The 19,016-nt window shown below is 35.8% G+C and overlaps 1 protein-coding gene across 1 annotated transcript in view; it reads right to left on the reverse strand.

Annotated features, from left to right (window-relative positions):
• RAD51C (RAD51 paralog C) overlaps positions 1 to 19,016 on the reverse strand; it is a 37,001-nt gene that overhangs the window by 7,416 nt on the left and 10,569 nt on the right. The window contains exons 5-7 of the mRNA XM_060646559.3: positions 14,194 to 14,325; positions 5,385 to 5,451; positions 4,397 to 4,457 (exon numbers count right to left, since the gene is read on the reverse strand). Of these exons, the coding sequence (XP_060502542.1) occupies positions 4,397 to 4,457; positions 5,385 to 5,451; positions 14,194 to 14,325 (260 nt within the window). The remainder of the gene's footprint in view (positions 1 to 4,396; positions 4,458 to 5,384; positions 5,452 to 14,193; positions 14,326 to 19,016) is intronic.

The following is a 19,016-nucleotide window of genomic DNA, read 5'->3' on the forward strand; positions in this document are numbered from 1 at the left end:
GGCAATGCAAGCTGGTGCAGCCACTCTAGAAAACAGTATGGAAGTTCCTCAAAAAACTAAAAATAGAACTACCCTACGACCCAGCAATTGCACTACTAGGCATTTATCCAAGGGATACAGGTGTGCTGTTTCAAAGGGACACATGCACCCCCACGTTTATAGCAGCACTATTGACAATAGCCAAAGTATGGAAACAGCCCAAATGTCCATCGACGGATGAATGGATAAAGAAGATGTGGTATATATATACAATGAAGTATTACTCGGCAATCAAAAAGAATGAAATCTTGCCATTTGCAACTACATGGATGGAACTGGAGGGTATTATGCTAAGCGAAATTAGTCAGTCAGAGAAAGACAAAAATCATATGGCTTCACTCATATGAGGACTTTAAGAGACAAAACAGATGAACATAAGGGAAGGGAAACAAAACTAATATAAAAACAGGGAGGGGGACAAAACAGAAGAGACTCATAAATATGGAGAACAAACTGAGGGTTACTGGAGGGGTTGTGGGAGGGGGGATGGGCTAAATGGGTTAAGGGGCACTAAGGAATCTACCCCTGAAATCATTGTTTCACTATATGCTAACTAATTTGGATGTAAATTTTAAAAAATAAAATTTAAAATTAAAAAAAAAAAAAAAAGACCGAGAGAAACAGAGCATGAGTGGGGGAGGGGCAGAGAGAGAGAGAGGGAGACACCGAATCCGAAGCAGGCTCCAGCCTCTGAGTTGTCAACACAGAGCCCAATGCAGGGCTCAAACCCATAAACCGTGAGATCGTGACCTGAGCTAAGTCAGACACTTAACCAACTGAGCCACCCAGCCCCCTGAGCATGGGATTCTTGATCTCTGAGTCATGAGTTAGAGGCCCACTTTGGGCAATGAGATTACTTACAAATTAAAAATAAAAGTAAAAAAAAAAAACAAAAACAAAAAACAAACAAACAAAAAAAAAAAAACGTACACACACACACATATGTATGTATACATATGTGTGTGTACATGTATGTATATATACATGTATGTATATATGTATATATGTGTATATATATACATATGTGTGTGTATATATATATATATATATATATATATATAGAGAGAGAGAGAGAGAGAGAGAGAGAGAGAGAGAGAGGGGTATGGTGTATTTTAACCTGTCTGGTTAAAAAATCATTCTTTTTGATTCAATAAAACAAAAATTAGCTAACCTTCTGAAAAATTATCTAAATCACATCATATCACAATATGTCCAAAAAGATACCCAATACATCTGAATTTTCTGAGAAAATTATTAAAAAGTAAATGAGCTTTTCAGAAGCATTTACATGTTTATTAAAAATCCTAAAGTCAAGTAGGCATTAAATATTCAGGGTGAAAATTTTCCTCTAATTTCTAGGTAAAAATAAAATTTTATATTTCATATCTGCATCTCAAGGGATCTTTTTAAACAACAAACTAAACCAAAGAATCACTTGGCTCATGGCCCCAGCTATGATGAAGCTTAACATATGGCTGAACTACACAGTTTGGGTCAGGAAGAAATAAGACAGAAGCACAATTTGTGCTCTAAAGCTGAGCACACATATGAAACACTATGTGGGGGTGTTGATGTATTACTCCACTCTACCACCAGATCTTTCTGGCAAAAAGTGATATAATTCTGAAAAATCTCAGCCTCATATTATCATGAATATGAAATTTGGAGGAAATCCCACACAATATACAGGACAGAGATAAAAGTATTTATTTGAATAACTGTTGGAATGTTATTTCATTGTTAGTCAGAGGGTAAAAGGGGTTTCTGGTTAAAAGATGGGGACTGAAGCATAAGATAGGACACTTAAGTTCAATTCTCAATATAAATTTGGCTAGTCAAGGTTTTTAGTTTTCTACTCTAACTGGAAGTGTTCATTTTTATAACTATTTTTCCCCAGTGTGAATTTCTATTTTCATCCTTTCAAGATAAACTAGATGTTAAAACACATACAAGACTTCATGCAACTTTAATGACTTAAAGATAACTGGTTTCAAACAATGAAGAACAAAACTATTTTAATTCTACTAAATGAGGTCAACTTATTCTGATCATAATAAAGTATGCAAATTACTTATATATCTCTAGCTGGGGAGAAAAAAACAGTTTGGAGAAAAAGGATTTTATCTAAAAAGGAGGATAAGAGCTATACTTTCAGATTTGCTGGCAATCAACACAATACTATAATTACATTCTAGAAACAGCAATTATAGGAAAAGAGACTATTATAGAGTCAGCTATAAACTTTGGATACTACTACTTATTTCATAGAGTTATTTGGAAAATAAAATGAAGTATTATATATACATACACATACAATGCTTAGTAAAGGATAGTTAATAAATATTCAATAAATGGTAGCTATTATTTACTACTTAATTAATCTTTCTGGGCAACCTTGGTATTCTCACTTCTATGTAAGTATAGATCCCTCAAAAAATTATCGAAGGGATTATTGAAGGAAATGTTGTATACAAAAACTGCCCAGTTAAATACCTAGTATCAGCAAGTAGTCACTAAAATAATAGTCTGGGATATAGAAAAAACTTATGGAACAGATTTCCCCTAAATCCATCTAATTCATTGTCAAGTGTTCTACACCATTCTCCACTTTCTTGGAAAGGATCAGTAAGAAGCTGGAAGTCATAAAATGGCTAACTCCTAAAAAGTAAGCATAATCTTCTGATCTCATGGGTACCTAACCAATGCTAACTTCTACAATTTGACAAAGAAGGCAAACATCTCCTTCCAATGAGTGCATTAAAAGAGGAAACATCTTTGGGGCACCTGGGTGGCTCAGCCAGTTAAGCATCCAACTTCAGCTCAGGTCATTATCTCACAGTGAGTTTGAGCCCCGCGTTGGGCTCTGTGCTACAGAGCCCGGAGCCTGCTTTGGATCCTGTGTCTCTCTCTCTTTTTGCCCCTCCTCTGCTCTCTCTCTCAAAAATAAATAAACATTAAAGAAAAAAAAAAGATGGAGCATCTTAAAAAACAAAAAGACCCCAAACAAAAAGACTGAAACATCTTGCTTTGCTTGTATTATTTTTATTTTTTAGATGTATTCTATTAGTGAATATTTAATAGTAGAATAAAAGTGGCCATTTAAAATGGAAATTCCTAAAAACATTTAACAGTGGGATGCACTTTACAGAAAACCTAAATCTGAGAAAATACAAGTAATATGTTCATAAGATTCTCATCTGCAGAACTGTTGCCAAATGTTTACAATAGAGTTTGTTGCCAAGGAAAGAATTCCTTTTGTGATCCAGAATACAATGACTTATTTACAGAACTGGGGGATGGAAGTTAATTGTAAAGCACTATGTATTATGGGGGGTGGGGGGGGAGGAGAGTTACCTGAGCTCTTTGGAAATGCCATTTTTAAAAGGGACACAAACCATGTGAATTAGTTTCAAAAGATGTATATAAAAGTAATAAATTCTGCTATGAGTTCAGAGTTAAGTAAAACCTAATTTGGTCAGGCATGATTTTTTTCAGTTTGGAGAACAGAGAAATGTAGATAAAGAACTAGACAATATCACTGACCAGACCTGATTTATATTTAAGCAACTCTTTTTTTTCATCTTTGCCCACCTGCTGTCTCACTCTCCCCCCATTCATTAGAGCACTTCCAAATGAAGTTCTCTCAGTTATACCAATTAATCTCAAAGCAGAGAAGCTGCATAAATCTGACATTTCTAGAAGTGTATAATAAAAGACTCCACAGCTTTCATTTGCCTATTTTAAAGAAAATGAAAGCTGGTTTGTTCACTTGCTCAGCAGCTTTAAAAATAAATACAAAGGTTTCACGCTGCCATAGTTTTATTTTAAAGAACAATACTTGTGAAAGGCAGGTAAGTAACTGGATAACAAAAGTAGGATAGCAAAATACAAAAGAAAACAAAAATAAACACAATTTCATACCCAAAATATATTTAGCAACTAAGAAAAACCATCCTATTTTCCACATAAATTGGCCTAAAGCTAACCTCAAAGTTTTCCTTTTGTCCTGATTTTATTCTTCTTTAAATCCCTTCTAGGAACAGAGAGTACCCACCTCCTGCAAGACTAATAAATGGTACTTGGTTTCAAAGAGCTTTAGAAGGTAGCATTCCTTGGCCACCTACTCATTTCAGGTGCACCCCATCATTTAAATATTCCAAAGCATTTCCTATGTTAGCTAAATGTGTAGTTTAACAATATGTTTCTATGATTTCTCTAGGTGATAGAGAACAAGGCAACAAAAGCTTTAGTTCATGGGGGCACTGTAGATTTCATCCACTGGAGTAGATCTAAGAAAACATAACTGTTCGTGTAATTAACCCAATATTCAAAATTATTAACTTGTTTCTATACTGACCTTTGATTTTGGTCCCAATGAAAGATTAGCCGTATTGTAGCAGCATGTCCCCAGCTTTCCCCTAGTGGGAACAAGAACAGAACAACTGTATATTACCTTACTGACAAGGTTATAAGTCTTTCAGAATGCCTCTGACCAAAACAGTTTTATTTTACCTAATTTAACACAAGAATATACTTACACTTTCAAAATCCCTTGTATATGGGTGGCAACTTGAGATTAATAGATTTTTACCTATCTATGCAAATACTGCAGATCATTATCCTTTATTTGCTTTCAGAAAACTTTATAGTTTGAGTCAACATATTTGTCAATCTTCCTTATCACACTTACTAACATATTTCTGGCTACCAGAAGAAAAGCAAAAACTCGGACAGAATATTCTTAAAGAATTTAGTACAAAACAATCTCGAAACACTGTGTCCTAACAAAACCATGACTGAGGTTAGGAAAAATCATAAGTCTATTCACTGTAGTGTGATCAGTATTTAAATGGATTTACCCTTCTTACTGCCTAAGACTTTCTGAGGGCAAGAGTCATCTTATGAATACTGATATGCTCAGTACCTGACACAATGGTTGCCGAATAGTAGATGCTCAATAAATGTTTGTTAAATAACTGAAAGGATGAGTCAGTGTCTAAGGACACTGTGCTCCATGCTCACTTGTCAGTGAGTAAGACAGATACAATCTCTGCTTTCATGGAACCTACAGTACTCAACAAGCATCAAATGAAAGAGGTAGAAAAAACTGTTAAATTAAAAATGCGGGGTGCCTGGGTGGCTTAGTTAAGTATCTGACTCTTGATTTTGGCTCAGGTCACGATCTCACAGTTCTTAAGACTGAGCTCCATGTCAGACTCTGCACTGAGTGGAGCCTGCTTGGGATTCTCTCTCTGCCCCTCCCCTACTCACGCACACTCTTTCTCTCTCAAAATAAATAAATAAACTTTAAAAAATTAAAAATTCTTATCTGATTAATTACCCACCCAATGCAGGAACCAGCAAGGCCTGATTTCTATCAATTTTTGTTGTCATCTGATTAGTTAAAAGTACCTAAAAAAGGTGAGAAAATTAGGTGAGTCTCTCCCCAAAATTATCAAATAATCCTGTGACTTTACTATTCTGAATACAATTTAAAGAAAAACATATTTAGGTAATGAAAACTTTTCTGATAAATTCTTAAAAATTTACCCATTAAAAGGACTAGTTATCTGAAAACAGGTTCTATTGAACATAAACATTTTTAACAGACAAGAACAAAGTTCTAATTGTGAAAATGGAAGAATAAAAATAGATAATACATAATACATAAAGGTCTAAAGAGACCATGTATAAAAACTTCCTAAATGGGAGTATTGGAAAAACCTCCCTTTTAAAAATTAAGTTTTGGATAAGCCAATAGAATCCACCAGACCAACAGTAGCAATATCAGTAGTGGTAATAAACATTTATTGAGTACTTAATAAATATCAGAAGCTATGCTAAGTGCTTTACCTTCATTATCTTATTTAGCCTTCACAACTACTACATGAATGAAGTATTATTATTATTCCAGTTTAACACATGAGAAATCAGAAGCTTACAAAGATTGAGTCTTTTTTTTTTTTAACCACTGTTGCCTCTCTAGAATATACTTAATCAAAAGAGTGTGACATACTTAATAAATACTCACTGTTTCCTCTTCAGGAAAGAGACAAATACAGTATTACCATTTCTGGTTTTACAGGAAAAAAAAACTGAAGCAAAAATTAGGAGAAAAGACCTAAAATCATACAGAAAATACAGAAGAAGTGGGAAAAAATGAAACCCAGTAATCAGGTCAAATGACTCCAAATTATGACTATACTCGTCTGCTGATAATAGATATAGGTGTTACTTTATTCAAAGATGGCCCTCAAGGCTAAAAATATTACTAATTCTTTTGGATTAAATAGTGACTTACAGAAAAGATTCCATGGTTTGAAGGAGAGCAATTTTATTTTATTCTTTTTGGTATTTTAAATTAAATTTATTTATTTAATTAAAAATTTGTTAATGTTTATTTTTGAGAAAGAGAGAATATGAGCTGGGGAGGGGCAGAGAGAGAGGGAAAGATGGGGTTCAAAGTGGTCTCTGCACTGGGGCACCTAGGTGGCTCAGTCGGTTGAGCATTCAACTTCAGCTCAGGTCATCATCTTATGGTTTATGAATTTGAGCTCTGCATTGGGCTCTGTGCTGACGGGTCAGAGCCTAGAGCCTACTTCAGATTCTGTGTCTCCCTCTCTCTGCCCCTTCCCTACTCATGCTCTCTCTGTCAAATGTAAATAAACATTAAAACATTTTAAGGGAAACAAAACAAAACAAAGAGGGCTCTGTACTAATAGTGGAGAGCCTGATGCCAGGCTCAAACTCATGAACTGTGAGATCATGACCTGAGCTGAAGTCACTTAACCGACTGAGCCACCCAGGCACCCCTCTATTTTTTAATTCCAGTATAGTTAACATAGTATTATATTAGCTTCAGGTGTACAATATAGTCATTCAACAATTATATATGTGTGTGTATACACACACACACACACACACACACACACATCTTCCTTATCAATTCATCTGTTGATAGATACTTGGGTTGCTTCCATATCTTGGCTATTGTAAATAATACTGCAATAAACATGGGGGTGCGTATATCCTTTTGAATTAGTGTTTTCTTATCCTTTGGGTAAATACCCAGTAGTGTGATTACTGGATCACATGTTACTTCTATTTTTAATTTTTCAGGAACCTCCATACTGTTTTTCATAGCGGCCGCACCAATTTGCATTCCCACCAATAGTGCTTGAGGACTCCTTTCTCTTTACAACCTCACCAACACTTGCTGTTTCTTGTGTTTTTGATTTTAGTCATTCTGACAGGTATGAGGTGATATCTCACTGTGGTTTTGATTTGCATTTCTGTGATGATTGGTGATGCTGAGCATCTTTTCATGTGTCTGTTGGCAATTTGTATGTCTTCTTTGGAGAAATATGTGTTCAGGTCTTCTGCCTATTTTTTAATTGGATTATTCAGTGTTTTTTGGTATTGAGTTGTATAAATTTTTTAATTTTCTTTATACTGTCCTAACCCAAAAGACATTTATTCTGCCCTGTAAGCAGTGAGTTGTATAAATTCTTTATATATTTTGGATAACTCCTTATTGGTTATATCATTCACAAGTATCTTTTCCCACTCAGTAGGCTGTCTTTTAGTTTCATTGGTTTCCTTTGCTGGGCAGAAGTTTTTTACTTTGATGTAGTTCCAATAATTTATTTTTGTTTTTGTTTCCCTTGCCTCAAAATGAAGGACAGTAATTTTAAAGTAGAGAAAATGAGTGTTTAAAGCTGACTTAATACAGTAAAAGATTATCTGGCACTTCCCAGCCCCAAATTCTCCAGAAAGAGTTCTTTTAAATATTCTTCCAATACAGACCTTCCCACCAGAAATATGACAGATACAATTGCAAGCTGAAACTGATAAAGAACTTCTATGAAAAGCAATGAAAAAAGTTACCTGTTCTGAAAAAGTCATCAGTTCCATAAGAAAATGGAGAAAGAAAAGGCTGTTTGGCTATTCCCACTGCAGTGGTATTTTTATTTGTCTACAAAGGAGAAATCTGTGCTCCATCTAGATTTCAATTAGCCACCAACTGGACGACACATTTTCTTCTAGCTCCTCTTCCCTTAAGTGCCACAATGGCTTCCCCATGTACTACCTCATGCCATGCATCTTAGAACAAGCTAAGTGGAATGTAAACTGATAATTACCTGAAATACAGGATTAACTGGCATCCCCAACATGCTGAATAATACCCTTTACAGACTACCAAGTATTTAAACTCTAGTAACTGGGATATTTATTTATACCACCACTTTTTGGTTAGAGGTGCACCATCCAATTCTGCAGCCATTAGCTACACATAGAGCTTTTAAAAATTATAGTAAAATCTGGGACCCCTGGATGGCTCAGTCAGTTAAGCATCTGACTCTTGATTTTGGCTCAGATCATGATCTCACAGTTTCTGGGTTCAAGCCCCACACCAGGCTCTATGGTTGATAGCTCAGAGCCTGTTGGGATTCTCTGTCTCCCTTTCTGTCTCTCCCCTTCCCCTGCTCGTGCTCTCTCTGAAAAATAAACATTTTTTTTAAAAACACTCTTTAAAAAATTAAATTAAAATTAGACATTCAGTTCCTTAGTAGCACTAACCATTTTTCAAGTGCTCAATAGCTATGCAACTGCTATATTACACCGAGCATTTTCATCTTCGCAGAAAAGTACTATCAGACAGCACTGGTTTACAGAGTACAGGTATCTCCTGATTTTCAAAAGTTCCTGTTATGCCATTTCACTTTTATGAAAGACCTACATTAGTACCTGTTTTTGCTAACCAAAATAAATCCAAAGAGGATTCGCACTTTTATGGAAAAAAAAAAAAAAAAGCAAAAAGCAAATACAGCATTAAAGCATTTGTTTTGCAGTGAACCATTATAGAGGCAGAGAGTACCCAGACAGGGAGAGCAGCATCACCAAGCTCCTTTCCCTAGGAACAATACTCAGCATCTTAGCATCAAGCTACCATAGCTTTGAACTGTGTCTGTAAGCATCTGTGCTTTATCTTGATTTACTTCGTGCACCAAATTAATCTGTCCTAAAGTATCAGAAAAGCCTAAGAAAAGTTACTTTTTTGGGGCACCTGGGTGGCTCAGTCCCTTCAGTGTCTGACTCTTGATTTCAGTTCAACTCATGATCTCATGGTCATTGAGACTGAGCCCCACATTGGGCTCTGTGCTGGGCCTGGAGCCTGCTTGGGATTTTCTCTCTCCCTCTTTATTTGTCCCTCCCCTGTTTGCACACGTGGGCTCTCTCTTTCTCTCTCTCTCAAAATAAATAAATAAACTTAAAAAAAATAGTGAAAGTTAAAAAAAAACCAAACGTCTATATAAAGGTGTTTGGTTGGCTCAGTTGGTAGAGCATGCAACTCTTTTTTTTTTCTTTTTTTTTCAATATATGAAATTTATTGTCAAAATGGTTTCCATACAACACCCAGTGCTCATCCCAAAAGGTGCCCTCCTCAATACCCATCACCCACCCTCCCCTCCCTCCCACCCCCCATCAACCCTCAGTTTGTTCTCAGTTTTTAAGAGTCTCTTATGCTTTGGCTTAATCCCACTCTAACCTCTTTTTTTTTTTCCTTCCCCTCCCCCATGGGTTTCTGTTAAGTTTCTCAGGATCCACATAAGAGTGAAAACATATGGTATCTGTGTCTTTCTCTGTATGGCTTATTTCACTTAGCATCACACTCTCCAGTTCCATCCACATTGCTACAAAGGGCCATATTTCATTCTTTCTCATTGCCCTGTAGTACTCCATTGTGTATATAAATCACAATTTCTTTATCCATTCATCAGTTGATGGACATTTAGGCTCTTTCCATAGAGCATGCAACTCTTGATACAGGGGTTGTGAGTCTGAGCCCCACTTTTAAAAAAAATCTTAGGGGCGCATGGGTGGCTCAATCGGTTAAGTGGCCGATTATAGCTCAGGTCATGATCTCACTGTTCGTGAGTTCAAGCCCCATGTAGGGATCTGTGCTGACAGCTCAGAGCCTGGAGCCTGTTTCAGATTCTGTGTCTCCCTCTCTCTCTGCTCCTCCCTCACTCATGCTCTGTCTCTCTCTCAAAAATAAACAAACATTAAAAACTAAATTTTAAAAAACGTTAAAAAATAAAAAAAATATGTCCATATACATATATAGAGAAAGGGTAAGTTTGGAAAAATATGTATACCAAACTCAACAATAATCATCTCTGGGTAATAGATAATTTACTTACTTTCTACTTAGAAAGTTTAAAACTTCTTTTATAGAAAACATATATAACTTAAAATTGTGAAATGTAGGGGTGCCTGGGGGGCTCAATCAGTTACGCATTCGACTCTTGATCTTGGCTCAGGTCATGATCTTGTGGTTTGTCAGTTTGAGGCCCGCGTCAGGCTCCATGCTGACAATGCACAGCCTGCTTGGTATTCCCTCTCTCCCTCTCTCTCTGCCCTTCCCCTGCTCATGCTCTTGCTCTCTCGCTCTCAAAAATAAAAATAAACTTAAAAAAAATTGTGAAATATATTAAAAAAATTTTTTTTAATGTTTTAGAGAGAGAGAGAGAGAGAGAGAGAGAGAGCAAGCACACACAAGGAAAGAGAGGGGCAGAAAGAGAGACAGAGGATCCGAGGTGGGCTCTGCGCTAATGTGGGGCTCAAACTCACCAACTGCAAGATCATGATTTTCAAACACATGAACTGCGAGATCATGACCTGGGCTGAAGTCGGACGCTCAACCAACTAAGCCACCCAGGTGCCCCTTAAATTTTTTTGTGATGTTTATTTTTGAGAGAGAGAGAGAGAAAGAGAGCGTACTCCTGCGAGAGTGAGGAAGGGGCAGAGAGAAAGGGACATGGAGAATCTGAAGCAGGCTCTGTACCATCAGCACAAAGCCCGACTGGGGCTCAAACCCATGAACCTTGAGATCATGACCTGAGCCGAAGTCACTCAACCACCTGAGCCACCCAGGCGCCCAGTGAAATGTATTTATTGTCAAAGGTCACACATGATTCTATACATAGAAACTTGGAAATTAAAAATCAAGCAAAGAAGAATTTATAAAGTAAGAGGGGAAAGTATGTCCTCAGCCCTACAAAATCCTACTTCTAGAAGTAGTCATTATGACCATTTTGATCCTTTCAGATCTTTTTGTCCATGTAAATATAAATGCACATATATAATTTTTATTTTTCTCAAAAGTGGGATCACATAAAATATATTATAATGTGACTTGAATGTTTTCACTTAATCATATATCTGGATATATCTTGTTCTGTGCTAGTATGTCTACATTTACATTACTCTACTACATTACATTATATATTTACATTACTCTTCTTAAGCACTGCGTAGTATTCCACTGTTTAGATTAGTTATTTAATCAGAAAATCAAAAATATTTCTGTTAAAAAAACAAAAATAAAAAACCCTAAGGAACTATGCAACCCAATAGTCTTGAGTGCCCCCTACTGCGCGCTCTTCACTGATATTAACAGAATGCTAAATTACAAATTAATGACAATAATTCAAACACAGGACACTATGCTTTTTGGTATATGGCAAAATAAATAAATAAATAAAAACTCCAAAAAAAAAAGATGTTTTGAAATGATTTCATCAAGGAGTTCTTTATCTACTTGCATCATGGATATGTGCTAAAGACTCTCTAATTAGGGTAAATACAAAAAAATTAAGCAGTTTACTCTTTTCCCATCTCCCTCCTGGACAAGTGTGTATATTTGTGTGAGAAGGTGGCATGGGGTTGCAGAAGTGGAAAGTGATGGCAAATAGTCAAAAAAAAAAAAAGACTGTTACTCCTTTTTATGTCTTCACTTCTGAACTTATGTTTACGTCTAACCTCATATTTGAAATCTAGAAGAGTTAGCTCCATCTCCAATCATCCAGGTTATTCACACTACGTAAATTTTCTATCGGTCTGGGTCTGTGATTATACAACACGTACTAATAAAAAGGCCCAGAGTAAAAGAAAACTGGGGATGTTAAAAGAGCTTACCTGAAAAACATCAAGCATATTTATTTAAAAATATTTTTTTTAGGGGTGCCTGGGTGGCTTGGTCAGTTAAATGTCCAACTGCGGGCTCAGGTCATGATCTCACAGTTTGTGAGCTCAAGCCCCATGTCAGGCTCTGTGCTGACAGCCCGGAGCCTGGAGCCTGCTTCAGATTCTGTGTCTCCCTCTCTCAGCCCCTCCCCCACTCACGCTCTGTCTCTCAAAAAAACATTTTTTTATATGTTTATTTTTTTGAGAGAGAGAGAGAAGACAGGGGAGGAGGGGGGGTGGGGAACAGAGGATTCAAAGAGGGCTCTGCACTGACAGCAGCAAGCCTGATGCAGGGCTTGAACTCATGAACCATGAGATTCTGACCTGAACTGAAGTTGGACATTCAACTGACTCAGCCACTCAGCTGCCTCCCAAAAAATCAAGTATATTTAGACAAGAAAAACCCAAGATTGCAATTACCAAAGGTAGTATTTCTTTATCAAACAAGTCCATTTTAAAACATGGCATCTTCAAGACAGTACGGTACTGGCACAAAAACAGGCACTCAGATCAATGGAACAGAATAGAGAACCCAGAAATTGACCCACAAATGTATGGCCAACTAATCTTTGACAAAGCAGGAAAGAATATCCAATGGAATAAAGATAGTATCTTCAGCAAGCGGTGCTGGGAAAACTGGACAGCAACATGCAGAAAAATGAACCTGGAACACTTTCTTACACAATACACAAAAATAAACTGAAAATGGGTGAAAGATCTAAATGTAAGATAGGAAGCCATCAAAATCCTAGAGGAGAAGGCAGGCAAAAACCTTTTGACCTCAGCTGCAGCAACTTTACTCAACACGTCTCTGGAGGCAAGGGACACAAAAGCAAAAATGAACTCTTGGGACCTCATCAAAATAAAAAGCTTCTGCACAGTGAAGGAAACAATCAGCAAAACTAAAAGGGAATCGATGGAGTGGGAGAAGATATTTGCAAATGACATATCAGATAAAGGGTTAGTATCCAAAATCTAGAAAGAACTTATCAAACTCAACACCCAAAAAACAAATAATCCAGTGATGAAATGGGCAAAAGACATGAATACACACTTCTCCAAAGATGACATCCAGATGGCCAACCAACACATGAAAAAATGCTCCACATCACTCATCATCAGGGGAATACAAATCAAAACCACAATGAGATACCACCTCACACCTGTCAGAATGGCTAACATTAACCACTCAGGCAACAACAGATGTTGGTGAGGATGTGGAGAAAAAGGATCTCTTTTGCATTGTTGGTAGCAATGCAAGCTGGTGCAGCCACTCTGGAAAACAGTATGGAGGTTCCTCAAAAAACTACAAATAGAACTACCCTATGGACCCAGCAATTGCACTACTAGGCATTTATCCATGGGATACAGGTGTGGTGTTTTGAAGGGTAATATGCACCCCCATGTTTATAGCAGCACTATCGACAATAACCAAAGTATGGAAAGAGCCCAAATGTCCATCGATGGATGAATGGATAAAGAAGATGTGGTATATATATACAATGGATTATTACTCGGCAAACAAAAAGAATGAAAGCTTGCCATTTGCAACTACAGGGATGGAACTGGAGGGTATTATGTTAAGTGAAATTAGTTAGAGAAAGACAAATATATGACTTCACTCATATAAGGACTTTAAGAGACAAAACAGATGAACACAAGGGAAGGGAAGCAAAAATAATATAAAAACAGGGAGGGGGACAAAACCATAAGAGACTCTTAAATATGGAGAACAAACAGAGGGTTACTGGAGGGATTGTGGGGGGGTGGGTGGGCTAAATGGGTAAGGGGCATTAAGGGGTCTATTCCTGAAATCATCATAGCACTATATGCTAACTAACTTGGATGTAAATTTCAAAAATAAAACAAATGAAAATAAATAAATAAATAATAAATAAATAAAAATAAAATACAGCATCTTGATTATGCTTATTATTCTCTAGGAAAACTGATAGAAACATTTATGTCTAGAATTAATTTTTTCCAGAAATCAAACCAAAACTACATTCAAAACTGTGTCTGCATTATTTGCTTTTAGTCAAATTCTATTTTGCTATTTCTAGACATTACTATGTTATACAATCTTGACTTCACTATAAAGTTCTCTTGACTAATAATACTTACAGCTAATCTGTGGTTATTTGCAAGGCTGATCATTTGCTGGGCTAGACCATTTAGTAATCGACTACGAAGGGAGAGGTCATCTAGGTCATGACGAAAAGGAAAAGCAATACCATCCACTATCACTAATCGAACCTAAATGTGGAAGAGATAAGGATATTAAGTTTGGTGTTAAAATTTTAAAAATGACATCCAAAAAGCATAGTTCATTGCAGGAAAAAAATCCTTCTATTTCTATTTTTAATTCTCCAAAAGCTTTATTTTGGAGAGTTAAAAATCTATTCACCCAATGCTTTCTGCATTAATCATCGAAAGTTAAAATGTACTCTGGTATGATAATTTATCAACTTGGGGCACCTGGGCAGCTCAGTCAGTTAAGTATCCAACTGGATTTTAGCTCAGGTCATAATCTCATGGTTTGCAAGTCTGAGCCCCACACTGAGCGTGGAGCCTGCTTAAGATTGAGTTCAGAGTCCTGGGTCTCACTGCCCCTACCCCATGCTCATGCTCTCATGTGCATGCTCTCTCTCTTTCAAAAATAAATATACTTTAAAAGCAAAAGATAATTTATCAACTTAAAAAGGTAATTCAACAAAAGAAAAAGAAGTAATTTTCTTATACTTTGCCACTATAACACAATCGTTACAGAGGCATTTTACACTGATAAAAAGCACTTCTAAAGTCTTAGTAAAACAAATTCTTCGATTCAATGTCATTTTACCTTCAAGATTTTTTGGTTAAAAAAAATCATCAAATATTAAATTATTATACCTTCTTCAAAACCTAATTCTTAGCATACTTTCTCCCCTTAATTTTAAATATACTATAAGGCAATTAATCATTACAGAATCTGTTATAATATAGAATTCAGCATGAGACAGGTTTGTGTTGAAGTTCTAATCAAGAAGGTTCACTTATAGATGATAAATATTTTCATCATGACAGTTACAATATAGTCCAAGATCTAAAATCCAAGAACAAACAGAATTTGAGAACTAATCCAAATATAAACAAGTTTTAAAAACCTGTAAGATTATATATTTTTCTATCTAATGAGGATTACACTAAAGAAGAGAATTTGATAAAGCCATGTGTAAGGAAGCCATTTTTATATTTTATTTAGAGTATTCATTCTTTCAGCAAATATTTATTGATGCCTACTATATGTTAGTCACTGTTCCAGGCAGTGGGGAACAAGAGACAAGGTCCCTGTTCTCTTGGAGTTTATGGTCTAGTGGAGTAAAGGACAATTAACATGCAAGCAAATACATGAATAATTTCTGATAATACTAGGAGTTATAAAGAAACTACACTGGGTGAAATGATGATGAATAAGTAGGTGATAAAGTAGAGGGAGGTTAACTCAGACCAGATGTGAGAGAAGGCATCAATGAAACAGGAGGCAACAGAACTGAGTCCTGGATAAGAACCTCCAGGAGGGAAAGACAGCCCACATATAAAGACATACACACATACCTTTGTGTATGGTGACAGATGGTAACTAGACATATTGTGGGGATTATTTCATAATGTGTAAAAATACCAAAATACTATAATGTACACCTGTAACTAACAGGATATTTTACATTAATTATACTTCAATTTAAAAAATATGCCTTTGTTGTTTCACTTTCATCACACTTGTTAACATAAGCAAAAATATCAATCAGCATTCACGTTAAAATAGTACTTGTTCACCATGAGGTTAGCAACTTCTTTTGAACTGGATAGCAATCAAATGCTAATTGGTAGTGTGATTTTGCCAAACAATTCCATAGGTTAGATAAGGATACATAAGTTTAGCAAAATTAAAATAACGAAAAACCTCATATGTTGGTGGTAAGAATGTAAAATGGTTCAGCAACTATGAAGAAACAGTTCGGTGGTTCCTCAAAAAATTAAACACAGTATTACCACATGACCCAGCAATTTCATTTCTAGGTATATGCCCCAAAAAACTGAAAACTGGTACCAAAAAAAAAAAAAGTATGTATATACATGTTCATAGCAGCACAATTTACAATAATCAAAAGGTAGAAACTGCCCAAACAGATAAAAGGATAAACAGATTGTGGTGTATACATACAACAGAATATTACTCCACCATGAAAAGGAATGAAGTACAGATACATGCTACAAAGCAGATGAACTTTGAACCTATTATGCTAAGTGAAAAAGCCAGACCAAAAAGATCATGTATCTTATGATTCCATTTTATATGCAATATCCAAAATAGGTAAATCGATAGAGACAGAATACAGATTGGTGGTTGCCAGGGTCTTTGCAGGGGGAGAGGAAAGGGAGCAACTCTTTAATGAGTTTCCTTTGAGGGTAATAAAAATGTTTTGGAACTAGATACAAGTAGTGGTTGACAACATTGTGAATGTCCTAACTGCACTGAATTGTTCACTTTTATTATTTTTATTTATTTATTTTTAGAAAGAGAGAAAGAGCAGGGGAGAGAGGCAGGAGAGAAAGAGAATCCCAAGCAGGCTCCATGCTCAGCATGGAGCCCAATGCGAGGTTCGATCACACAACTCTGGGATCATGACCTGAAGCCAAAATCAAGAGTTGGATGCTCAACCAACTGAGCCACCCAGGTGCCCCTGAATTGTTCACTTTTAAATGGTGAATTTTATTATGTGAAATTAATCTCCATAAAAAAATCAAATCAATGAAAGCTTTCTGTAAGACTTAGTTGGCTACAGATTTACAATAAAGAGTACCATTTGGGGGAACCTGCCTGGCTGAGTTGGAAGAGCATGCAACTCCTGATCTCCAGATTATGAGTTTGAGCCCCCCACTGGGTGTAGAGATTACTTAAATAAATAAAACTAAAAAAAAAAAAAAAAAAAAGGGTATTCTACATTTTATTATTATTTATAAATGGTGTACTATACATCCTTTATATCAGCAACTTTATAATAAACATGTATGCATATATGTGCATACATTTTCTTTCCTGGAAAGCCAGTCACTAAACATTTACCAGCATACCAATGGAGAGGTAAAAATGAGATTTTACACACACACACACACACACACACACACGCATGTTTGTGTGTATTTATTCATTTACTCATTCATTCATTGGTTCTCAAAGGCCAGAAAGTGATAGGATAACATATACAAATTGCTGAAAGAAAAAATACTGCCAACCAAGAACTGTGAATTTGGCGAAAGTATTCTTCAAAAATGAAGCAGAAATTAAGATATTCCCAGATAAACAGAATTCATTGCTAGATCTATTCTACAAGAAATACTATACAGAGTCCTTCTGGCTGAAAATGAAAGAACACCAGACAGAAACTCAAATCCATATAGAAATAATATAAAAAAATAATTATAACTCTATGTTGACAGGCACACAATGTATAAAGAAGCAATTTGTGACAATGACAACATAAACGGGGGGTAAATGGAGCTATACAGCAGCAAGATTTTTATATACTGTTGCAACTAATCTGGCACTAATTTAAACTAGACTGCTATGAATTAGGATGTTAATTATAATCCCCAGAGCAACTAAGAAAATAACTAAAAAATACATGATTAAAAAAATGAGAAGGGAATCAACATGGTACACTGGAAAATATCTAACAAAAAAGAAGACAGTAATGGAGAATTTGAGAAATAAAACAGAAATGTTCCTCAACTCACAATGGGGTTACATCCCAATAAACCTATACCAAGTTGAAAATACTGTTAAGCCAAAAATGCATTTAATACACTTAACTTGCTGAACATCATAGCTTAGTCTAGCCTACCTTAAATATGCTCAGAACACTTATATTAGCCTACAGTTGGCCAAAATTATCTAACACAAAGCTTATTTTACAGTAAAGCACTGAATATCTCATAATTTACTGAATACTATATTGAAATTGAAAAACAGAATGGCAATATGGGTACAGAATGGTTGTAAGCGTATTGGTTGTTTACCCTTGTGATTGCATGCTGACTGAAAACTGTGGCTCACTGCCACTATCCAGCAACACAAGAGGGTATTGGACAAAGTATCACCAGCCCAGAAAAGATCAAAATTTGATGTAGTTTTTACTGAATGTGTACCACTTCTGTACCATTGTAAAAGAAAAAAAATTTTAAGTTGAACCACCCTAAGTCAGAGACTTAGGCACAGATTGGCAGATGGATTTTTAAAAAATGATCTAACTACAGACTTTCTACAAAAGACTCACTTTAGATTCAAAAATACATATAAGTTAAAAGTGGAAGGATAGAAAAAGATATTGCCTGCAAACAGTAACCAAAAGAGAGCTGTAGCAGCTATACTAATATCAGACAAAAGAGACTTCAAGAGAAAACTTGTTACAAGAGACAAAGAAGAATAATGATAAATAATAATTTACATAAAATAATTGTATAATAATAAAAGAGTCAATTCATCAAGAAGATATAGCAATTATATACTGTGATGGCAACTGCAGAACCCTCTCCTCAGCTGCTCCCCAGCATCCTGACTCGCCTACCACCTGCCTGCTTACCAATAAAGACAAACTGACCTTTTTTAAAGAAAGAAACAATCATCAATACATATACACAATAGGGCTAACAACAGAACCTTAAAATATCTAAAGCAAAAACTGACAAAATTAAAGAAAGAAATGAGACAATTCTACAATAACAATTGGAGATTTCAACACCCTACATTCAGTGATGGAGAGAACTGGACAAAAGATAAACAAGGAAAGAAAAAACCTAACAACACTAGAAGCCAACTAAAATGAACATATAAATATATATACAACGTTCCATTCAAGCAGCAGAATGAATACACATTCTTCGAAAATGCACATGGAACATTC

The sequence above is a fragment of the Panthera onca genome, chromosome E1 (assembly GCF_046562875.1).
Source record: "Panthera onca isolate mPanOnc1 chromosome E1, mPanOnc1 haplotype 2, whole genome shotgun sequence".
Classification (NCBI taxonomy): domain Eukaryota; kingdom Metazoa; phylum Chordata; class Mammalia; order Carnivora; family Felidae; genus Panthera; species Panthera onca.